This window comes from Rhodnius prolixus, unplaced genomic scaffold, assembly GCF_049639745.1.
Source record: "Rhodnius prolixus isolate KJV_2025 unplaced genomic scaffold, Rpr scaffold_3, whole genome shotgun sequence".
Taxonomy (NCBI): Eukaryota; Metazoa; Arthropoda; class Insecta; order Hemiptera; family Reduviidae; genus Rhodnius; species Rhodnius prolixus.
In genome coordinates, this window is record NW_027411603.1 from 14,896,471 (window position 1) to 14,922,350 (window position 25,880).

General features: G+C 31.1%; 1 protein-coding gene across 13 annotated transcripts in view; it reads right to left on the reverse strand.

The window, feature by feature from the left end:
- The window catches only part of LOC141453690 (uncharacterized), a 493,018-nt gene continuing 467,138 nt past the window's right edge, over positions 1-25,880 (reverse strand). For all 13 annotated transcript variants that reach the window (XM_074127187.1, XM_074127182.1, XM_074127180.1 and 10 more), the window contains 18 exons: positions 16,693-16,757; positions 15,584-15,743; positions 14,879-15,009; positions 14,198-14,402; positions 13,948-14,121; positions 13,678-13,853; positions 13,473-13,587; positions 10,838-11,086; positions 10,604-10,767; positions 10,364-10,510; positions 8,710-8,974; positions 8,409-8,624; positions 8,032-8,182; positions 7,539-7,764; positions 6,862-6,991; positions 6,648-6,780; positions 6,210-6,362; positions 1-4,685 (listed from right to left, as the gene is read on the reverse strand). In XM_074127187.1, the coding sequence (XP_073983288.1) occupies positions 4,009-4,685; positions 6,210-6,362; positions 6,648-6,780; positions 6,862-6,991; positions 7,539-7,764; positions 8,032-8,182; positions 8,409-8,624; positions 8,710-8,974; positions 10,364-10,510; positions 10,604-10,767; positions 10,838-11,086; positions 13,473-13,587; positions 13,678-13,853; positions 13,948-14,121; positions 14,198-14,402; positions 14,879-15,009; positions 15,584-15,743; positions 16,693-16,757 (3,537 nt within the window). In that variant the 3' untranslated portion in view covers positions 1-4,008. The remainder of the gene's footprint in view (positions 4,686-6,209; positions 6,363-6,647; positions 6,781-6,861; positions 6,992-7,538; positions 7,765-8,031; positions 8,183-8,408; positions 8,625-8,709; positions 8,975-10,363; positions 10,511-10,603; positions 10,768-10,837; positions 11,087-13,472; positions 13,588-13,677; positions 13,854-13,947; positions 14,122-14,197; positions 14,403-14,878; positions 15,010-15,583; positions 15,744-16,692; positions 16,758-25,880) is intronic.

A 25,880-nucleotide genomic window follows, 5' to 3' on the forward strand; every position in this document is an offset into this window, starting at 1 on the left:
AATCTTTAAAATTCTCTTTTATTAATAAAATTTATAAATCAGAAGACAATTTTTATTTTTAATCAACATTTAACACTTTGAACATCTTTTTACTTTTTATTTTACATATATTCTCATAAGGCACTACAAAACTTTATCTCATTTTTAAAAATCTTATTTCTTATAACACAGTTCGTATGAGCTATTAAAAATTAAACTATGTATTAGAATTGTACAAAAATATATTTTTCTTTTTACTTTAGTTACACTTATTTGCAAAAGAGGAAATATCATTATATTATTTACTTAATGGCAACATGCCCAATTAGTGATGATTTGGTTTGTCTTTAACAATGATCCTTTTTTTAAATCATAAATGAGAGGTACTTTACAAAATATAGAGGTACAGTCAAAAATGTACTTCATTGTTTGTGGCCATAATGAGGGATGGAATTTCTTACTTTTACAATAACTGATGGACAATAAAGTTTCTGGAAAATTTGAGTAAATAACATTATTTTAGTGTAAATTGCAAAGTATTTTATTAAAATTACAATTGAAGGTTCGCCAATTTTTAGCTTAATTATTATATACATGCGGGAGTTAGGAAATTCTGATAGATTTTTATTGCGGTCATTGTTTGAAAAGGGTCCTTAATATAAGTGAACTGGTGCTGGATTCAATTCAAAGTTTTGAAAACAAGTTTTATTTAAAGCACAAACGCTTTAAAACGAATAGTAGGGGCTTGAATTATCAATTATACCTCTTTGGGGTATGTAACATGTTTAATAGTAGCAGCAATCATATTATCATAATTAGGTCTTGGAAACTAAAAATCCATCAAAAACTAAGCCGCTAACAAAAGTTCAACTCTTGGCTGAATCTAAACAGCACTTACATTGCAATATTTTACCAATTTTTGTTTACAGCAATAATACTACTTTGATTTAGGTAAACTAACAATTTTCGATTATAAGCTGACGTCGGAAATTCAGAAAGACTGGAATCAAAACCAAGTGTTCATTCAGTCATCTATTTTTTTTTTTATAGCAAATTAGGAAAAGTTTTCAAATTTTAGAGAGTTGGATTAGTTTGATCAGAGTAGAGTAACCAAAACTTTTATAAATATTTTTAGGAAGCTTTGGGCCACACTAGAGCCTCCAAGAAGATAAAGATATATTTATCTGGGTCATTATAATCTAAAATATATCCCAGGAGTGCCACCAGATTAATACAAGTTTTGCAATTGTTTCCTAGCGAGGCTAAAGAAGCTGGGTTTGCTATGGCATTAGTAGATTCTCTGTAGAGATGAAGGAAGCTGCCACGTACCTCTTAACTAACAGCAAAACCAACTATCTTACAAGAAAGAAGCCAAGGGAGTACCCAGGTGAAGTTGGAGGACATGACATATTCTCTCTAGAACCTCTGCAGATTCTGAGGTTCCTCAGGTTAGAGGGAGTGTTGTTTAAAAAGAAGAGCATAATAGATCTTTAGACGCAGTGATAAACAAAAAATCTGTAATAACTATTATAGATAATTATAAATCAGATACTATGGTAACAGAAGATTTTCTAATCTAGGCTGGTTAAAAAGCAATTAGACTTGAATTCTGAATTCGAACGAAATTACGATTATAGAGAGTAAATCGCACCATATTAGATGATATTCTCCATCTGTTCTGACCTCACTAGATCATGTTGCAACTAACCGGAACAGTTCAATCGCACAACTTATCAGTAATCAGAAAAAAAAGTCTGCATTTTTTTAGCCAGTTTAGTTCCAGGTTGATCATGTCGTTCATTTTCACGCAAGGCTATCTAAGTGGTCATTATTATTCTCTTTTAACCTAAAAAAACTTGGTAAAAGTCCAAACCAGCAAATTTATTGTCACACCATTTTTTTTAAGGTAACAAATTTTAGTTTACACCTTTGTTTGTTTTTGTTATAGTTTGTTTTGTTTTTGCCTTGAATATATCGTCTTTAATGCTAATAAATACATAAATAATTAAAATAAATAAATAAATAAATATTAATAATAATTTAATTATAATACTTCAATACTGATTTGTTGTACACATATGCTCCGTTATTTAGGTCACACACACAGAAATAATAAAGATAATAATTAGTTAAGGCTCTTTAACAATAAAAAAGGAAGTATAAAATACAGGGTATCATTTCATTTTGACAAACTAGAAATAATAAATAGATGACTTTTAATATTCAGGTACAAAAGATATATTTAAAGAATCTTATTAAATACAAAATATAAATACTCGTAAATAAATGGTAATCTCACGATGAGCAGTTGGTGACGGAGGTGTTGCCATTGTGAGATAAAGAAAAAGATAGATAGAAATGGCCAAGAACATTTTAAAGTGACATCAAAAAATTTACTATTGTGGCAGTGCAAATTATATTTGTTCTTATAAGAACATAAATTACTCATTAAACTTCTTATAAACTAAACAAGTTTAACCGTGGATGTACTAAAACATTAACTAAATATAACACATTACAAAAGAAAATAACTACAAATAGGAACATGGAATTAGATTATGAAAGAGAAATGCAAATAAATTACAATAATCATTGAAACTAAAATAGGGACGGTTGCATCACATAATTATTACATATAATTATTTTTTAATTAAAGATAATTCGTATTGTAGGCAAGAACCTAAAGGTTTTGAATTAAAAACTTGTTCAGTTTTTATCAATATTTACAAATAAGCGTCTTAAATAACGAGATCCTTAGACACAATCATAAAACAGAATTTCTCTTTCAGCTATACTGCTATACATTAAAGGAAATCTCAAGAATAAACGGAAGGAAGTTTGTAATTTCATATCGTGTGAGAATTTTTCTATCCTTCCACTTCAACTGCAAAATATTTAATCTTTGCTTTTCATGATCAGATGCACTTTCATCATTCCAAGGGTTTTTAGAGCTCAAAATGCTTGGAACATTATTAACCAAGTAATACTTGTACACAATTAAAACTGTTTCAGCCATTGGTAATTTAGGTTAGAAGTCTCTTAAATATTAGGAACCTGTGTTTTAAAATTACATTTAATACCTGTACAAAGGATATTAAGTAAGGGACAATGACCAAATGTAATTCTAGATCTGGAAGAACGATTATGGTCCACATGTATTCGGTAGAATAAATTTTCTCAAATATAAATTTTACATTAAAAAACAAGTGTAAGTAATGAAATGATGTAATAATTTTAAAAATAACAATAAGGCCATTATTAGGTGCGGGGAGTAAATTAAGATGATACTTGATTTAACAGACTTTCGACTGTATCATGGCTTCTATTTATTTTTAAGTCATCTATGGCAGTTCTGGCTCTAAAAGTAAATCCGAAAATGACATGACTTGTAACACTTCAAAGAATTTCCTGTTTTAATACATGTTTATCATATTTTAATAGTTATTGTCAAACAAAATATTATCCAATTTTGTAACAAAACATTCGTACCCCATTAAACCGAAATCTGAAACTTAACAGGCAAATGCCAAATAAATTCCTATAAGAAAAGTCTATTAGCTAATATATTAGAAGAAATTATTATAGAAAAGAATATTAGCTAATTTTAAAGTTAATATGAAAAATTATCAAAGATTAATCGTGCCTAAACAAAATTTCTTAAGTATACTTAAATTTGTAAAAATATAATAGAAGAACATTATCTTTTGGCGGGTTATAAAGGGGAAAGAAAGAAATTAATCAATAAAGCTTGCGACCCTTAATAAATGAAGTACTATAAGTTCGATCAACTGTCGGCAATTCGTATTTGAATTGCGTAATTCAGTGAATGAATAACCACATTACTTCCCTTTTGCTATTTCTGAGATTACCTAGATAGGAATGTTTCACATACATTCAAATTCACACCGCAAAGTAAAACGATAACAGTAACATGATATTTAAAAACCGAGTACATTTCATTAGAAAAATAAGTCGAAGTTTTATATATCTATTCTGTTTACAATACTTATTCATAATAAATAGGCGAACTCATAAAGTAGTTTTGGCAACAAAAGTGGAACTTGGAATTGGTTTAGTTGTATCACTCGTGGTTTGCTTTTTATGTCTTTGGTATGATAACACTTCATTATCTGGTCTTCTGTTGAGCAGATAATCAAGATCGTGGGTTATCCTATCTAATACATCTTTATCTTCACTATCTTCTACTTCCAAGATTGTAGGCAGGGCCTCACCTACTTGTAAAGGATTCAGTAACGGATCCTCTGATTGTTTCATATCAATATAACATGAATTTTCATCGTCATCTTCTTCTTCTTCTTCCTCTTCTTCTGCAACAATCATCTGCACATCACTACTTACTTCTGAACAATGTTGGGGAAGAACTGATGTATCTTTAGAGGGGGTTACAACTGGTGAAATGATTCCAGTATTTGGAAGGCTAGTTCCTTCACTGGTTATAATTAAATTAGGCATCTTTAAATCTAGTTCAACACAAGCTCTTGTCGTTAATACATCTGGCACATCACATACTGGATGAATATTTTCTAATTTAAAGGCAGTCTCTTTTACTTGAGGATTTAAAGCCTCACTTTCCTCATTTGATGCATCAATGGAACTTGGCATTATTGCTAAATTTATACACTTGTATTTCTTTGGACTATTTGGGTATATTTCTAAATCGACATCTTCTACCTCTTTTTTTTCACCTGTAATATTAATAAGTAAGATTAATGTCAAAAGAAAGTACATGAAATACATGTAAGAGATACAGTATCGATGAAAAACTCAGTCAATATCAGTCTTAATTTTGAAACTGTTACTGTATTACTTTTTTAAGACATTTATAACTTCCAACAACTCAGGAACCAAATGTAAGTTCTCCACCTTAAGAAATCAGCTTTACTTTAAGGCAGACTAACTATCTACAATCAAGCCATTGGTGAGATGACGAAAAGGTCCCGAATTCCTACTAACCATGCACTCCTATTATTGGAATTCGTGGTGAAACCAGAGAACAAGGAATAATAAATAATTTGAGACTAACAAAAAATTTTGATTTTAAAATAACTTTCTTCATGTTCCTTACTAAATATCTTAGTGGCCCTAAATGGCTTGCCCTAAACTGCTTAACTGATGATTTTCTTTAATTTCATAGCAGCATGGGCTTACCACAAACTTTTATAGCAAACGGTATTACGGGAGTTAATAGAAAATAGATATAAGCTAACAACAGAAAAAGCTAAGTGCCTCGAAAAAGAAAACAGTATTTTGCAAAAAGAAAATGCTGAACTACATTTTGTTTTAACACACTTGAAGCTAACCTAAGAATGTAAATCAAGGCTTTGAATATAAGGTGGATCTTTTATAACAGATTTTGGTTTGATTCTTCCAAGAAGTGATTAGTTTGTGACAACTTTTACACGATATTGCAAAACTGGTTTATACTTCAATACAAAGATGTGACACAAGAAGCTAATAAAGAGATGGTGATGCGGATTTGATGCTCTTTTCAAGCATGAATACCTATTTCTTATTTGAATATTTAGATTCATACCTCAAACAATGAATTAATTGAAATGTAGCAAGCAAGCATAAATTAATTTAATTGCTATTTGGATTTTGTGTACAGCATCATGTAAAAAGCGACACTATTCTACTATATTTATTATATTTCAAATTATTTGGAAGTATTGAATTATAAATATGTTTTCAAGCGGCACAGTAAAACAGAGAGACAGTTTAATTTTTTATTAAATTACATTATTGTCATAACAGTTCTAAAACACATCTACTTTCAGAGAACAAATAATTTAATTATCCCATTTACTTAAAGAACGTGCAGATTCCTTCCTAATAAGTTCTAAACATAATTCAAACATTCCTTCAAAGTCGCACTCACTAACGTCTTCAATCCTCTCCCTCCTATCTTCCACAAGTGGTACAACCATAATTATTCCCCGAGTGAGTTTGTGAATATAACGTCAATAGTTTCTTAAATCCAATTCCACATTAACATAGGAATCTTGCACCATAATATCAAAATATCTTAATTTTTTTTTAAATCTATCTTCTGGTCACCTCATTTCAAAATTGAGAAAGACAGGGGTATTTTTACGTTTGAGCTTGCTATTTCTCAAACTTAATTTTTATTGCAAATTCGTGTGAACATGACAAGTGAAGGGAAACAGGTTTGTCTTGCAAGGTTGGGCTTATTTAAAGATCATACTTACATATTACGTCTTCTCCATTAAATGTAACCATTTTTGGCTTAGTAATAAGTTTCTCGTTCATTGGTGTTAATTCGCTTATTAACTTCGTTGGAGTGCTCTTTATGCAAGGAGGGGCGCAATCGCTTTCAACTTCAGCTTCCTGTTTTGTGAAGACTGGAAACAAAAAAACACAAATAATTTAATTATCCTTAATGCTATGAAATGGGCGTGTTTTATTTTTTAAGCAATAGATTACATAAGTACGCTTAAGAGAGACAAAATAAGGTCTCTGGTTAGGGTTCTTCTTAGAAAGTTCTTAATTGCAGTTTTGAATAGATCTTGTGTAAGGATCTAAATATGAAAGCAACGTTTCAAAAAAGTCCAAACTTTTAAATATTTATTCTTAAAAAAAATAATACAAGTAAAATAAAAGTAAAGTACTAATTAAACAGTACTTACAATTAAATAAATTGTTATCAGATTCTGAACTAAATTCTTGTTCTTTTGCTTTCTGTAATTTTAGCTGCGTGAGTAGATGTAAGTTTAAGGAAGATTCGCTGTGCAATACGTAACATAAAAATATTATGAAACCCTGAAAAAGCATGGAAAGTGGTGTTAAAAAAAACTTAAAAGAATTTTTTAATTTTATATTATACAATAGAAATATTCTTACCAATAGAGCGCATAGTGCACTAAACAAATAATGATAAAATTTACTATAAGAATTCACGTATAAAATACTTGAAACTGCTACACTGACTACTGAAGTGAATAGAACAGCAGTTCTTTTGAGCAAACCAATTCTAAAAAAGTATAACATAGATTCTAAATAAAAATAACAGCATATTTGATATTAAGTACTTGTATTTAAAAGTAGAACAGTAAGTTTGTAAATAACAAGTGTTCATTTTTCTAAATAGAGAAGTCAATTTCACTGCAATAGTAGTTATTCACAAGTTCAGTCCAACTTTTAGCCTTTTTTTTTGGATACATAATGTATTTGTGCAAAAAATTCCTGACTGACTCTCTTTCGGTAAAATTTACAATTATTTATTTTCTTCTTAATTAGAAAAATGGAAACAATGATTTTATTATTTTTGACTATTCGACTAATTTTGTATATGAAGTTATCTAATTTTGTCATTTGTGCACATTTTAGAACTTAGATTTGAGTCTATATTATACTGAAGAATATACATATATATTAATAGAAATTTTTCAGTCAAATTTTACATTCCAAAAGAAGTCTTTTCGCATTACTTTTAGATAACCAACCCTAAAATTTTTTAGAAGCTCTAAAATTATTACACAGTTACAAAAAAGATTTAATAAAATTTGTTTGTTATTTACCTTCGAGTTATGATATGATTTGTTTTTGCATCTTGGACGCAAAGTAAGAACTTCAATCGTCTTAATAAGTTACAAAATAGAAATATAAACATGACAATGATTAAAATTCCACAAGTTACGGCAATAAAAAATATTGCCGAATCATAAGGCAACCACCAAGACTTTAAGGTATTACCACTAATCTTGTGGGCGAGGAGGCTGCACAATACAGCCAAAAGAGTGACACCTAGAAATTGACCACAAAATAAATCAGTTAATAAATTTATATATCATATTTATATAATTTTTTTTTTAAATAACGAATTTTAGAAAAGATAAACAGACATAAAATGTAGCTTGTGGTTTAAAAAAAATGTATCTTAACTATCATTCTTTCTGTATTAGTTAAAATCTCTGTTTCGGAACCAGATGGATCTCTTATAATAAAAAAAATGAAAGAAATTAAATTACGGCTTAAAAAATTATAAAATTGTGATTTAAAAGTTTTACCAACCTGTTGTTATTCCGAAAACAGTTTTCTTTATGTTTTTAACGTTAGGTAATCTTACAACTTCTGTATAAACTACCAGTAGTTTACTTAAATGTGAGGAAATTCCAAGTAACATTAATGCTTCCATTAATACTGTTGTATATGTAAAGCTAGACTATAAACAAAAATTTTTTTAGTGATGGTTAAACTGTAAAAGTTGCTTAATTTTCTTGGGCAGCTGAAACTTTTTAATTTCAATGATTTGTTGTCAAATCTCAAAGAGATAAGTAGGTTTATTGAGCCTAATGTCTCTATGAATTTTGCAAATAACTTTTGAAGTTTTATTTAAAGTCAAAACACATTTAAATTACTATAAATAAAATTTCAACAGTTTTAATTACCTGTGGCACTGCAAACCTCGATGTGTATATAAAAATGGACATGATAGCGGTCACTGAAGTACAACATTGCAATTTGAGAAACAAAACACAAGTCTTTCGATACCACCATCTGATCAATAGTAGAATTAACGCCAACAAAGACTGTATTAGACAACAGGTACAACCGATAACAACTATTGAAGCTAGACGAAGATTTTTATAGATACCTTCAGCATTCTAAAATATATCAGTGAAAGAACAATTGCAATTTTTAAACAATATGCAGATGTACAATAAAAAACATAAATAATTTGAGAGTTACCAATGAGGAATGTTTAGTAATTAGAGCTGTATAAACACCAGGAAATCGACAAACACAATGAGTAATATTATATTTTTTAGCAGAATAATGGCAAGAAGATATATCCCAGCTGGTTCCGAGCGACGGAGCATTCGCACAAGTCATATTCCAACCCTCTTTAACTTTTCTGAGTTGTAGTTCTATGTCTAATCGAATAGTTAATTGCCCAGCAATAGCTACACTGATAATATTTGACTGGATTTCGTAAGTAATTTCACTTCCATCACTGCAACACAAAATCAATCAAACTCTTCCGCTGGTATTCTAACTTCCAAAGTCATTTTTAATTTCCTAAGAGAAATTTGCTAGTCTAACTCTTATAAGTGAATTTTCTCCACAAATGTTTTGCGAACAGCTAAGATTTTTTTTTTTGTATGTATAATCAGTAAAAACACCCAAATCAATAGCAGGGTTGAGAAATTACGGTATGATCAAAGTAACACAAACTTAAATTAGATATTCTATTCAACACTTAGCGAACTGAAGAAAGAATTTATAAAAAACATATTTTGCTTGATTTTACTAAAAGTTTGTAAACATTTTTGTTTTTTCTCTTAAAAAATTTTTAATGGTATTTTCAATCAACTTTTAACTCCCCATTCAACCGATACAACGTCAAATTCAAGTTTTTCGAAATAAAGTTTCCTACTATATTCCTCCTTTCGCAAATTCATTAGTAATTATAATATCGAGCTATAAATATTCTTAGTTGGTAAGTAACATGGTGATTTTTATAAAAACACAACTTTGAATCTGTAAGCAGTTTACTTAATTACTTTTTTCTTTTTCACTTTCTCGCAATTTTTTTGAAAAGTGGCAGAAACAATTTCCCTTGAATTTCTAATGCTAACTGCAGATAGGAAGATATATGTAGTACATTTGATTAAAAAAAATCTATTTTAATTAAAAAAAATAAAAATTAATTAATTATAAATTCCAATATTTCTTTTTAATAAAAACTTTAAAATTCTCAAGCCTGTAACTTTCCTATAAGCCTTTTTTCCCGGCACGTAGTTTATATTCAACAACCAAACATCCCATTGAGTTATTTTGTTATAAGCAACTTCTGTATTCAAAATTCAATTGAATAAATTAAGTGACAGCATTGTGAAGAGATTCCCCGTAAGATTTTCTCTTTAAAAGGCTAATAAATCATACAAAAACAATAAATGGAATTATCAACAACTCAATGATAGCGAAAATAATATCTTAATATCAATGATTTCCTCAGTCATGACATATCGTATTAATGAGGTTCAATCCATGTATTTAACAACTAATACATTTAAAACACCAGTAAGATATAAATATCGATTGTTAAACTTGCATCTTAATTAAAATGATTTTCCAGTTTAATAGAAATTAGCATAAAGCCAAGAATTTCATCAAGATTTGAGGCATCATCATTTCTCCCAAATTTAAAGCTATCAAATTTCTTTTAAGTTCTGAGAGGGCACACTACATCACGCACGACTATTGTAATGTACATTTTCATTTGCTGGTGAGATTTAAAGAACTATGTGCTCAACGATAAGGGAAAGTTTGTGCCTGTATCACACCTTCATTTTCAACATGATATCCTCACCAATATTAATATCCATATCAATATCCTCACCTAGTTTTTTGTGTTGATGCTACAGGAAGAAATTTTGAAATATTTCTATAGTTAATAATAGCAATTCTATTGGTCGTATACAAACTATCTTCTTGATCGTCAGTAGAAACATGAACAGCAATTCTGACATTATACCACAACGGGTAACTGCAACAAATAAATGTGATAATGGTGTTTTTATTAAAGAGAATATACATATTTAATGCGTAAAAATTGGTAACAATATCCAAACAAAGTTACCTATTTGACAAGGTAGGTATGTAATAACTGTTATGGTTTACATCAATAACTTTCATAATATCAATAACAAAAGCATCAAATGAGAAATGACTCATAGTTCCATTCATATGTTCTCCGAACAGTAATGACCATCGATTAACCAATATTTGCAAATCCTTAAGTTTCTAAAAAACAGAATAATCATGGATAAATTGAAGTAACACAATTGAAACAAAATAATAATTATATACCTACGTTTTCGTTAATTATAGATTCATTATATATTAATATTAAATTTATACTTTTGTAAAAGTAAATAGTACTATCAATTAGGTCATTCCAGGATGAGGTACGGTTAATATAATTCAGTATATCTTGAAGAAATTCTACTATCGGCTCCCCTTCACCGGGATACAGTTCCCCTTGTTCTTCTAGGAATAGAACTAGCTCTGACAATGTCCGTTCAATGGATGTTTTCACAAACCCTCTGGCTAATATTCTAAACTGAAAGAAAATAAATAAATGAATATGCAATACATTGGATCTAACATTGAAAATTGAAGTGAAGGAAACCAAAACTTACATTAAATGAAAAAAAGAGAAATTCATTCTATTATAATATTTAGTGCCCACTTTCGTCTCCTCACCACAGACACATCTTTTCAGGATTAGAGCTTACAAAGAGATCTGTCCTTTGAACTCAAATGGTTGCATGGACAAGAGCTTCTTGAGACATGCATTGCACGACACATTATTGAACTATTTTCTATTTTTTTTTATCCCCCGGTAGCCAAGGACAAAAAGTCTCAAATCGCAATTAGAAAAGATACAAGGATCCATTCCTGTTCACCTATCACTTTCAGCTCAGCACAGGGAGAAAAACTGCCACATTCACTGGGGGAACCCAGTGGAGATCTTTCTGAGCCAATCCGGTTAACTCGGCTTGAGCACTCAACGCAGTCCGAATCTAGAATCGCAGCCAGTTAACGGCGGTATGGCGAGGAAGTGTGTATGACCAGCAGAGGTAAGTAGTATGGTTGTAGTCGCATGCTGACCCTATGCAGATATCTTTTTTCAATTCAAAAGATGCAATAGGTGGAAGGGTTTGCCGCCCTCAGGACTTTCTTATGGGATAATGAAAGTGGGAACACTTAGTGTTCCATGCCCGATGACTGACCGCAGCCGCCTTCACTTCGACCAACTTAGGTAACAGGGAACTCAAACTAGAAATATAACTCTAAAATCTAGTACCTGTCACCTCTTTGTACTACTAACATAGTCACAGAAGTGCAGATAATTAAGCAAGGAGACTGCAGCTAATTCAAATTCCGCCTCTAACCTCCCAGTGAAGTCCAACTGAACTTTCAAAAAGAATAATTTCAAATATTTAAACTATTTTTTTTCATAACTAAATTTTGAGCATCAAATCTCTGAAGGTCTTAAGTAAAGTGTAAATTAACTAAATAACGATATAATGGTAAGAAACGCTCTTTTCAGAACACCTGTCGTAACAGTTTCTTTCTTCTTCAGAAATCTGTATTTATAATTCGAAATTTCTAAATGACACGAAAAACAAAAAAAATGTGAAAGGCACAAAAAGAATTTTAAACAATGGTAATCATACTCTAGAGATCATGTTTTATATATGTTTTAATCAAATTACAAACAAGTTCAACTCACTCAGTAAATAGAGTAACAATTACCTCTAAAGTATGATTCCTATTGTTTAAAGTTCTTGTTTTACCATTCACAAACTTTATCCTCGACATTTAGAAATGCACAGGCTTACATTAGGATTTCTAATGAGGAAAAAAATGGATAAAAGTTTTTACATGTTTTTTAAATTACTGTTCATTATTTTTGGTTTTCTGAATCATAGTATCAATAGGATGAAAAAATTAATGCCAGTTTCAGTCATTATAAACTTGTCCATGTACAGACAAGACAGAAGACACACCAACTATCTAATGATGTTAAACAGAATATTGTAAATTAGCCCTGAAGATGATCTAGTCCCTAGGTCGAAAGCTCGTGGCATAATAAAGTTTATAATGGCTGAAACTGGCATTAATTTTTTCATCCTATTGAATCAATGTTTTTTAAAATTGTCTTAACCATTTGACGACTATTAGGCAAAATTCCAGACAATAATTACCTTATTTGATGAGAATATAAATCAATCTGAAATTTTTCAGTGACACAATATTAAAAAAAAAAAACATTATTTTGATTTTAGTTAACACAGAGTGGATTTAATGTACAAGTTGAATAATGATACCTTTGGTGCGAAAACAGAAACAAATAAATTGGACTTTAAATGGCCGAACCTACTGTCTTCCTTATTTACCTGTTACTTTTTTTATTAATCTTTACTTCACGTTAAAGATTTTTCTGTTCTTTTTTAAAGAGCAGAAAAAAAAACTTTGCGGCCATTTAGACAAATATTATTACAGAAGTAAAAATTGGAGGTCATTACATTTAATTCTTAATGAAGAATAAATAATAAAAGTAATTTATTTTTTAATTTGATCTTACAATGCGATTTGGGTAGATCCCTAACTAACATAGTGAAATGAAAGAACTGCTGCAGCTCTAAACTTTTAGCTAAGTGATTTCTCCTTCTTTTACTCTGCTCTTTATAAACTGTAATAGCGTTCAGAATTAAAAATAAAAATAATAACTACACAGAGTTCATTGGAATCAACTAACAACCTCTCTTATCAGTAAAAGAAACTAAAAATCTAAGTTTCGTCACAAAATTCAAGAAATGAGTGATACTTGTAAGGTTTGGATTTTTATTGTCCGTATATTTTGATTTACCTAAAGGTAAACAAAGTAATATGTTTAAATATTTAAGGAAAAAGTAATTTAAGTTAAATATTAAACTTACATCACGAATGATTTTATCAAATCTTTCTGAAATACAATTAGAAAAATCTGGATTTTGCCAGAAAGCAATACCCGGTTGATCAATTAAACACTGTCTTCTGGCCACACCAAGATATCTGCAAAGAATAAACCATTATTTTAATTATAGAACGGAATCCATTCCTTTTTTGAATTTTCTTTTCCATTTTGTAAAAATGATTGGTTACTTGAAAGGACATTCAGAGAGCGCAGTACTGCCTGGTGAAGCTATACTCCACTTTATACCATATTGTATTTCTTCTTTGCACATTGCCACCGATGTGTGGTTAATCACATCTATACGAACACTTTGCTCTCTAGTAGCGGCTGATGTGTGTGCTTTGCAAGTATACGTTGTGGATTTCTAAGAATAAAATATACAAACAAAAAATAATTTTTAAACTTAACACAGAATATGGTTTTTAACAGAAATCTTCATAATCAAATTTAAATTTAACCTGAATATTTTGTACTCTGAGTATACTTCCTGACGGTTTCAGATCTTCCCACACTTCTTGTCCAGGATTGAGAGGAAAAAGTTTCTTATCCCGAGCCCAGCTGTATCCAATTTGATCTTGGTCCGACCATCTGCCTTCATTTGGCGATACACATTTCAAATTAATACTCTCACCCTAAAAAGGAAAATTGAATAATTGATTCCTGAAATGATTAAGTTATAATTAACTTTGGATATTGAAAAAAAATTACTTTCTGCAATGAAGCGCTCATTGGTAATACTTGCACTTGAGGTGCTTGTACAACTTCAACATAAATTGATTTACATTCTTGTAAACCCCAATCGAATATCTGACAAGTATAATGTCCTTCATCCAAAGCATCAACTTTCTCAATCCCTAAAACAGCTGTATATTGCTGGCGATCTGTCTTTGGGATTAATTTTGTCCACATTATCCTGCAATTTAGTTCGGGTGCAAATGTTAATATCTTTAAGATATTGAAGTCAAATTTCTTTAGAATTAAAATGATAATAAATTTTATAAATTTATCAATATGCTTATTTTCTTAATCATGGAATCAAGCCTTTTTTTTAAATAAAGAAGTTAAGAGCCTACAAATAGCGGAAAAACCCTTTTCTAGGAGCCTTAGGTTTCAAATTAAAAATAATCTACTTTATCTGTCATATTTTTAATACAGTTATTTTCTTATTAATAATCAATAAAAAACGCAGACGTATTTATTAATTAGCTTATTAAAACAGAGCTCCTTGTTATAAAAACACAGCTTTTAACAAGTTTTGCAATATTAACGTAGCAAATGTCAAGAGCACATATTGACAAAAATCTAATTACCACATTATAAACTCATGGCTCAATTTTTTCAGTAATAATTAATTTGGAATTAAATATGTATTCAGTCCATTTCACTTACCCAGCTGATTTGGAAACATTAATAGGATCTCCATCTTTTAACCATCTGAATGACATGTGCGAAGATCCCTGAGCTATACATGATAACACCAGTTGATGTCCTTCTCTTATTACCTCATCACCAGTTACTTCCTTAAAGAATAACATTTTTAAATTAACGAAACGAAATAAAAAATACCAATGTATAAGTGCGCTTATGATAAAATCAGAACAATATTTAAAAGAAAATGTAATGCAAATTTGTGCAACTTTACTTTTCAGTTATAATTATACAACTACTTTTGGGCAATAGATATACGAGTAGTAAGTAAGTATTTTAATTTTAATGAAAATCTTCGTCTTTCTTCAAGTGTAAATTAAAAACAAATAATCTACACCTAATCTTTCTTTAAGGAAGCTTGATGGGAAATCTAATCCTAATTTCCAAAAACAGTTTACTTTATATTTCTGCTAGGAAATTGTAAATGTTATTTGGATCTGTATTCCATTCTAAGAGTGTAACAATTGCAGTTCAGTCTTAGTTGTACAGTAACAATGGTGTCAAGCGGCTTAACCCAGACAAAATAACTACGTTGCGCTTAAAGATATTGCAGAACTTAAGAGAACTTAATTTATAAATAAAATTAATTAATAAAGATTTCCATTTAGTTCACTTCCTACTTAAAGGATAAATCTATTTTATAAGAAAAGAAAAGTGTATATTTACATTTAAATTAAGTCCTGGTTCCTGATAGAAGATATACTCAGAAGGTAAAAGTGAGATTTCTCCCAACTTTCCTCGTTCCAAAAGTTTGTTGCTAGCATCGCGAACTTTACTGGCATCCATTACACTTCCAAAAAAATGAAACGTTACGTTACCGCTTTCTCTGGAAACAATCAAGAAAACATACATACCACAAACTAATATGATGTAAGATATAAGATTATGCAGCAAAGTAGAATTTTATTAGGGCACATTTAAAGAAGAAGAAGCCTGAAATAAATTAAATTCCAATTTCTCTTTAACAGAAAACTGAAGAGAAAATCAGTTTATAAATTAGTACAAAGGCAGTAAATATTAAATTACTAACAGTAATTTCTTGAATTCCGTTTCGCTCAGTCTACACTCGGTCTAGTATTATACTTAAGTCGAGATGTGTTGTATCGGAAGTCCCATTGTGTTTCAATTATATGTGAAATAGCTTTCATCAACTGGCAGTTAATTTGAGGATAGAATTAAATGAAGAAGAAAACGTTGTCATAAGATTACAATCCTCCTTCATTAGATCGCATCAAATTTAGAATAATGATTTTTTTAAACAATCTGCTAATCGTTTATATCTTTAATATAAATTTATTTCAGCTGATGTATTTTAATCAATTTTCTGCACCAAAATAAATTGCGAAAGAAGTGCATAAGTTGACAGCAGTAAAAAGCAAGCTTATTGTGAAAAATTTACAACTTCATACATTATTAAACTAATTAATAAAACTAATCGGTAATTGGACGTTAAGCCCCGTCTGAAAAATAGGCGATTACTTTACATTATAAAACTGGAATGTAAGAACAATAAATTAAAAAAAAAAAACTTGGGTACCTCAACATGGACAGATTTTCTATTTAACCATTTTTTTGTTTTTAATTTTTTTTTTCTTTGAAGTACATTGCTGTAGCGAGAAACAGGGCCAAAAAGGAGGAGAGGAGAAGACAGTGTAACTGAAGCTGATTGATTGGACTTTTAAATTGACTCAAAATAATAACAATAATAATAATAATAATATTTTGTAAGTTACCTATCAACATTCTGTTAGTTTAACTCTAAAAAACTAACTTACGTTATGTTCAAAATTCGAAGATCCTCAAATTTTCTTAAGGAAAAAGGTCTAAAATATCTCCCAATCTGAAACAAACAAAAAAAATTATGAAAAAACAAACCGTACTTCGAGTAAAAGTCAATTTTGGGATGAATGGCAGTATTTTTTTCAGCCTTAAATAACACCATGAGTTGATACACTTTCTTCATGTCGGTATTAGGCACAAACTAATTTGACAGTTAGCTAGCTCTTAATTTTAGCATGGTTCCCTCACCGCTGCCGAGAAATAATTGCACCTGCATTCACCAAATAGAATGTAGCAATTTTTGATCACAATTATTTTGATCATCTATGTATACTATTGTATACACAGATTGTATTGTATTCATTTATACATGTAACATAAGGAGATAGCAATTATTTTACTATTATTGAAAAATGTTTCAACACTTTTCGAAATGCGTATAAAACAGATTCAATTCTTAATACTGCCCTGTTTTCCTAATTATACCATACCCTTAATTTATTGGTCTACTTCGGTTCATCTCTTGAACTTCAAGGTCCCTGAGAGAATGGCGTTACAGAAAGGCTATAAAGATTGAACTGATAAACAAGAAGTTAGATATCGTTTACTTGTGTAGTTAAGACATATTTTAATTAAGCGCTAACAAATAATTGGAATTTTTCTTTTCGCAGCAAGTTTTCAGCACGTTTTGCAACGAACTGAGCTCAAATAAAATGACTTTTAGACCTAGCTCATCCATTCTGTAAGAGAGAGACAAAAAATCAATTCTTCCCTTAGTAAGATTCTCGAGAATTGGACATGAAATGAAAGTTTAAATAAAAGTCCATTAAGTCTTAAATATGTTACTCCTTGGTGATAGATATTTGACAAAATGGGATATACCATTTTATTCCGTAATATCCAACTGATCCGTTTAACGCTTCTGCTCCTGTTAGTTGTTTACTACCCCCAAGAACAAAAAAAATGGAGCACCATAAAACAACCAAGAGAAGGCTGTATGTAGTCAAGAAAATCGACTCAACGTCACTGAGAAGTCTTTAGTGAAAATAAAAAAAAGAAGAAAAAAACAACTGAGCTAAAATAATTTCAGCTAATTTTTGGACAAGCTAGCGACTAATGATTTGCCATCCAACAAGAATGAGAAAGTGGTCAATACTGCCACATCCTTTTGGAAAGTCAATTTAATCCCCTCGACAGAAGGACAAGGACAAGGACAAGGTACCGTAGAGGAAGCAGGAAGTGGTGGAATAATAGTACAAAGACAATAAAAATCAGACCAGGCATGTGTAGCTCAACTAGGGACTCATGTACAAAAAAACTTATATATGAGGTAAGTTGCTTCTGCTTTCACGACTTGATCAATTTTGTGGAGAGAATCTTCCTTATTTTTTATCTTTTTTTTTTTAGTGAATTATTTTCTTAATGAAACTAGTCCTTTACACATTGTTTCAAAATAAGATATTATTTATACTTCTGTTTTGTACGATTATTGTTAACATTATTAGTTTAATATGAAGCTGCGGCTTGCAAGCAGAGTCGTTGGTTGTCGGTAGGAGGAGATGCCCCCCAAAGTGGTTGCAGTAATGTTGGCCTTTCTACGAAGTGTGAGTTGTCTCTTATCTTCCTTTGTAAATGGAAACATGTTACGAAAAATCCTATCATAAATATACAATGGGGGGAATTTGCATATAATATTAGTAATTTCAAATAATACGGTTAGAAACATTCAGTGCTAGAAGAATATTTGGAATTCTGAATAACGATAATTCTAAAACGAGAAAATGATGTTTTATAATGTTTTCTTTTACAGTGGTGCGACAACACTGTGTCTACAAATTATTGTGTGCGCCATGTTCGTATTCGTACACTAATCAAGTAGAATGAAGAATTAGTAAGAAAAATATTTTATGTGCAAGTTTAGATTATTTTGAAATTTCACAAGGTAGTAGGGTAAGAGAGCTGTTTAAATTCAACCCAGAAAAACGAAGATATTTAGGTTGTAGTGCAAAGAACGTCTTAAATAAGCAAGTGTTTTATGTTTAGTTGAAAAAGAAAGAAGGAAAAATGTTTTTATCGGGGCGCCTTTATCCCGACGTAATCCTTGCCACTTAGCCAGCCTAGTTTCTTCTTTAATACTTACTTCTTTTTTTTCTGGAGAGGGGGGGGGGATCGGTGGACAAAAGATCCTCTTTAAAAGTAGAGAATGAGATTCTAAAATATTGCTCTTAAAAGCAAGTCTGGTATAAACTGGGAGTTTTGTAGATGGGAAACTGTTTCTGGTAGGACCGCTGAAGAATTATAATACCAGGGATGGTTCACACTAACTGCTCGTCCGGCTAACTGCCCCTTTATTTAATATCCACGACACTTTACCCAGGATGTAGTGTAGTAGTAAAGTGTTTACGGTTTAAACTCCAACTGGATAACCCTTTTGTTTTGTCATAATCCTTCCTTTCTCCACAGCAATTCAAGAGAAATTTCTGTAAGGCGTTCATTCTCGTTTTAACGCAAAACACTCTTGAACAACTATGCACCCTACTTAGAGTTGTTGGCGTAAACGATTACATGGCGTAGTACAAAAAATAAAATGTACACTGCTGTATATTTGTTAATCTTTTATAATGTAAAAAGTTTGCGTACTTTAAATGAAATAAACTTCAAAAATTTATAGTTTAAAAATAAATGAATAAATACAGATAGAGAAATTTAATTTCATTTAGAACTAATAAACAATTCTTTTGGTAAGGCTCTGTTCCCGACATTAAGCAAACTGATATAAAGGAAATCTAAGGGTCAAACATAAATGGTAACTGCATATTTATCGATTTTTTTTTTTATAACAGGATGTAAACATTCGCACGATTTCCTCTTCCAGCTAATTATTTAAATTTAAATTTTCCCTTAAGGGATTAAATTTTCTTAAGACATAGAATTTGTCTGCCGTGCTATACTCACTGCTAGTAAGCTAACATTTATTTCTTCCAACCCACTGAAAAGTACTTAGGGGAAAGCCTACTTCATTCTTCCAAAGTTACATACTCCACTCAAATGAAGTTTTGGATAAAAAGATTTACCTTCTGGAAAAAGTATGATAATAGAGAGGAGATGAGATCCCTGATAATTCGGATGAATGGAAAAGTTCTTTTCATTTTACTATTCCAAGTAACACACGGGAAATAAATCATTTTTTATATAAAAATAAAAAATGTTCCAAATTATAAGTCCGAAAAAAGGGAGCTATCTCATTGATAGGAATCTCTTTGATCTGATCTCCTGAACGGCACGGGTATATATAGTTGGATCGTATAGTAGAGAGATCTTCTTTTGGCCCACTTTTGGTTGATCATTAATCCATTGAAAGGTCTTCATAGTAAAATAAAAAAATCACTCTCAAGACTTCCTTTTGCCATAATTTCCAAAGTTCTATTTTAGACATTTTTTTCCTTTAATCTAAGAATTTTTACAAAAATGTTAGCAGGTGAGTACAGGTGAAATGAAAAAGGTTCTTTTAATGTAACAACCATCTTCCCAGATAACTCGCTAAAATCATCAATTCATCTAGAAAAAAAAAAAATAATCAACAAATATTATCACAAGTCTAACTGAAAACTACAACAACAAAAATTGTTTAAGATTTTGAACTTTCGATCAAGCAATTTTCTTCCAACAGCGAATTCTAGTTTCATGGTTAGTTTTAAAAAAGTACAATGCACTGAAAGTAACACCTCATTGCAAGTTAAAAAGTCCCTTTTTACTAGTAAAAAGGGTTCTAGAACCCCCTCAAAATAAATTATCACAGAAAAAATTTCAACCGAAATTAAGAGTAGTTAGTGAAGTAATTTTAGACAAATTGACTGAAGTGCTTTGCGAGAAAACTGTGGAAAACTGAAAGAGCTCTTCTGGAAAGGATTTTCCAACCAATTTCCTGAAAGCTATCACAAAAAAACTGAAGTTGTAAATGTAGTTAATAGCATACTCAAACAAATCTTTCAAGAAAATCTTTGGCATATTTTTTGAAAAAAGCTTTTAGTCCTGCTTTTGGTTGAAGCATTTTAACCACGCATTTCATTCTTGGTATGCAGTTCAGATGGATCAATATCTTGTTGAAATGATACTTGAGAACAGCCAACCCTCATCTTTTAAGAAGCAGGCAACATGCTTACGTGGACGGGCGCTACAAGGTGAGCCGTTATTTAAGTATTAAATGTTTAATACCTCAAGTTCACCAATCATTCAATAAACAATGTGTTTAATGTGCATGCGAATCATTTACCGTTGCCGCAGTATGCAGATTCCACCTGTAGAGGGAAGTGAACTCCACCTTACTCAGAAGTTTTTAGGCTACTGGGTAACTTCTTCATTCTGGGTGTCTTCTTCACATGACATGTCAATTACCCTTGTACCTTATAATGCAATAATTGTGTTGATTGTAACTAATTAAATTATTTTAATAAAAAACTTTTATGAAAACACAAATTAATAATTGAAACTATTATCTTGTTGAACGAAACACTAAGTCAATCTAATCATAATTGATCGTAAAAATAGAATTAAACTTAACAAATAATGGTGACAAAGAAAGCTATTTCGGGCGGACAATCTATTTAAGAAAGGAAAACTATATTCCTGAGTGCTAATTTAATATAAGAAGAACCTAAAACGAACTAATGGGCAAGTTAATTACCAAAGAGCTTTAAGATCAGAATTTAAAACACACCAACTTCTTTCGCAGTATAACAAGGAGATAAGAATATAAAACTCGACTATTTCTTCCCGTTTTTTTTTCATTCTACTCCGATTATATTTTTTTAATCACCTCTTACAATTAGAAAAAAAAGTTTAGAGAATTTTTTTCTAAATTAATTAAAAGTTAATTTTTCCAAAATCAAGACCAACCTTCTTTTTATTCATTCAATGACCCTCAACTCAAACTTTCTCAATCAACCTTCTGCCCTTGGTCTTATCACATCACTTTTTCCACTAAATTGTAAAATGGTCTGTTGTCCGTTGTCATTGTTGAGTTTCGAAACAAGCCTTGATCTCACTCAGACACCGACAGCTTCCTCCGAAAAGGCCAACTGAAAAAACTAATGGACAAACTCCGTCGAGCTTCGGGATCAGCTAAGATTTCAGCTAATAAACTGAATAAACTATATTCAGTTTAATATTTTTTTAAACAAAGCCTGTATTACCAAATCGAGATTGTACATCGCAGAAGAAGCTTCTTCTAAACAACGCTGTTAAGTATTCATTAGAATATATTGGACATAAATTTGTTTTAAACAGGCGATATTTAAAGCGAATAGGATTCGTCAAAAATTATTAGAGATAAACTGAGAGATTTAATCTAAGACTTTGTGGCAGGTTTTACAGAACATCGTAAAGATTGTAGCCTGCTGTATCAGGCGAAAAGGTTGCATTGCAAGATGTATAACTTAATTTTATTTAAGTTATAAAGTAAAGGCGTACTTACAGTATATTTATTTCTTTAAAAAAGATCGACACACGCTTCTTTATTAACGTTTTTTATTACCTATCTTCCGGTTCAGGTATTTGTTTTTTTCATCAAAATACCCATAACTGGCAGAGTCCTAAAGCTAATTTTGCGATTAAGTATTAAAATAGATTATTGTTATAAAAGATAAAAAGTCGCACCTGCTTTAATTTAAAATGCAATCGTCGTCATCTAAGGTCTACAAAGTACTTGGGCAAGCCAAAGTTGGCTACAAGAAGGTTAAGTTTGTTGTAAAAGTGTTTTAAACACAGGTCTAAAAATAAAGTATGTAGAATAAACAAGTGGAATTGGCGAGTGTTTCTGTTTGCTGGCGAAGTAACATGGGCTAAGAGTTACAAGAAGTATCCTTTCAAAGAAGAGAGATAGAGAACTCACTGCTAATTAGATCTTTTGAATTATTAAGTGAGCGTCCGAAGAGGAGGAGCTAGAAGTGACGCAGTTCTTTGGAAGACTACCCTGGAGGTCGAAAGAAGAGATCGAAAACTGTATAGGATTTCAGTGCTAGAAGTGTGTAGATAAATTAGTATGTTAGAGTACAATGGACCAACAGTCCAAGTTAGTTGGTTGCCTCCCAACAACTATCCGTCCCAAGTCCACTACATCTCTATTCTTCAAATGTCTACTAAAACATTCGCCAATACTTTATCTGACTTTTACAACGCTGCATCTACATTCAAATGATCTTTATATTACCCAACCCAACGCTGGCCTAAAAGGCTATGCTCTGTCCCAGACCGTCATTTCCATTGACTTCTTCTGCCTGCAGAGTAATGGTAGAGTTCCTTTCTCCCTCCTTCATCTCTTGCCCTTCGCCTGACTTTTTATTCTGTTCCCATTCCTTTAAGGTAATAACCTCAAATCTAAATGCGTTCCCTTTCTATAGTTCTTAGGAGCCTAGTAATGTCCCGTAATTCATCTTGTGTGACCCATTGTCTACTATTTTATTTTATTTTTTGCCTTCATATCTCAGAAACCTTTTACTCCCCAATAAGTTCCCTAATGGCAATAAATGTGGCAACTAGTAAATAAATAATACGCATAATTTGAATATTTTTTTCTTTAGATCGACCATTTTTTAACCGTTACATATTAGCCTCTTTTTTCTAACTTAATCTACCTGCGACTCTTTTTTTCTAACTTAATCTACCTGCGACTCTTTTTTCTAACTTAATCTACCTGCGACTCTTTTTTCTAACTTAATCTACCTGCGACACTTTTTTTATTATTTAACGAATTGCTATTGCCTCACCTAATTTGGTTGTTTGACCACCTGAAAAAAGGTATCACTTTAATTTTCTTACTTTTCAATTAACTGTTATTCTCTCTCTATTCGGCGCTCACTATTTATGTAAAATATTTTAAAAATAACAAAAACTTGAATGTTTTGAGCCTCTTTAACAAACATTGAACGTAATAATTAAATAAAAAATGTGTATTTATTCTGTTTGATAAAACGCGAATGTGAAGGATTCAAATTCAGGTTTTAGGCCTTCCATTACATTGCTAATTTTTTACTTTTATTTGGGTTGTACGAGCTACTGGATTCGAAAGTAAAGGAGAAGCGATATCTTGTTAGGACTGGAAACATTCGATTAAACTATACTATAATATTCCTTTCGAAATAATTAAATTAATCGAATGATGTTGGCTAATTATGGAAATAGATTAAGAAAAGTGACTTCATTATTCGCTCATTACCGATCTCGTGTTCTTTCAGCACAGAAAACGCTGCTCTATCGCACAGTGAATAATAAAGGATTCTAAGCAGAAGAAATCTAATGGCAGGAACTACATATGAATCCAGGAACTCTGTAGGGAATAACTATGTCATCATTATGAATTTTTTTATTTCTATAATAGTACACTAGTATTAATAGAAATTAGAGCAATGAGTAAAATTGCATTACAGCTGGACAAGAAATTCATAAAGATATGTTAAAAATGAATAAGTACGGGAAGTTTAATAATATTCATCAGCTCGGTGGATGGGCCATAATGAGTTAGTTTGCTACAGTGGTGAGCACTGAAACCACAAGGTAAGTTTGCAAGTAGTAAACAATATAAACTGCTGTTTGGGTGTGTGCTTGTTGAGACGGAGGCAAGACCACATTTCGGGCTTAACTCACCTCTTAGTTGTACGGGGGCGGTTGTTTGCCAAAGCATAAGCACAGAGTCTAGAAACGGTGTTGTTACTACCCTTGGCCACGCTTGCGGCTGTACTCGCTAGACTACAATTAATTTTAGACGACGTGAATGGCTACAGAAGGATGCTCGTTAGAGAGCGTGCTTTAGCGAGAGAGGGGGTCTTTCAAGCTGTTGGCGTAAGCTTGTGAGATTATGAAATAAGGCTGGCGAATCAGGGACACTGAAGAAAATCATGGAAGGAGCTTGCGCGCAGATCACAAAACAATTTAACCCAACTTTAATGAAGTAAAGAAGTGACGCGAGTTTAGACGCTTCTCTTCAGTTTTCATACATTCATTACTAAGGCATCCATTTTGTAATCTTAAATGAAAATGTGAACGATGATTTTCATAGAAATATTTTTGTCCCTCAACTTTGCTTTTTAAATTTTTTTCATTTTGTTTTAACCAGAAGTCTTGTGCTAAACGCAACACAGTTCACAATGAAATCTCCACTAAAAAACTTATCAAAAGAAAACCTAGAGTTACTAGTGACAGCAATAACCCGTTAGAAAGGAGACGCAAGGCCAATGTCTTTTAATTTCTCTTTAGTTTTGTTTATCTCAGAGAGATAAATTTTGTAATGGTGGATTGAAAATCAAACTACATGCTTTCAAAAAGTTTTTAGTCTTATCAAGGGAGTATGACCGCTGTAAGATTTAATTTTTTTTATTAGCAACTATACCAAGTTCTAGTCAATTGTGACTAATATGCTAATTCAGAAAGACAAAACAATGAAGAAAAAACTTATTGTCATATCTTTCAGTAAACCAAAAACTGAGAAAAACAAGTGAAAAATGAAAAATAATTTATTGTTAGCAAGCGTCCCGCCACCAATCTCATGAATGCTAGGGGCGGATATGTGGGCTGAAATTTAATTAACTTATTTTTTCGTAACTAATATTAGTTTCAGTGGAGCAGTTATTTGTTAATATTTCCCACTCTTACTCCTAGGCCACAATAAATTCTAAGTTCTAGAATGCATACTTTAATTTGGTGGCCTTAATAGTATCTCAAAGTTTAGCAACACCTGTAAAAGATAACTCAGAAGTAAATTAATTAGACCGACTATTTAGCATTCCTTTAAGTAAATAAATTTGTAACTTCTTTTTGAAGGCCAACAACTTACTTCAGAGTTTATAGCCTTGGCCTAGGAGCTTCGCTTAAAATTACACTCGATTTAGTTTTTTTTAAACTCCAAGAGATATTATGAGTTAAATTAAATTAAATTTACTTTCGAGAATAAACGAATTTAAAAGGACTGAAGTTAATTTTCGCTATTAGCTAGACCACAAATTTAATCTTTAATTATTAAGAACTAATCAAGTCGCCCGAACACCTAAATAAATTTTCAACTAAACCTACATTCTTCTTTCTTAGTCATCTCGCATCATCGCATGACATCTTACTTTCCTCGCGATTTTTCTCTATTTTGGTGAATCGAGCAATTATTTCCGAATTACTTAGGGATTTCCACCGCTGGGTG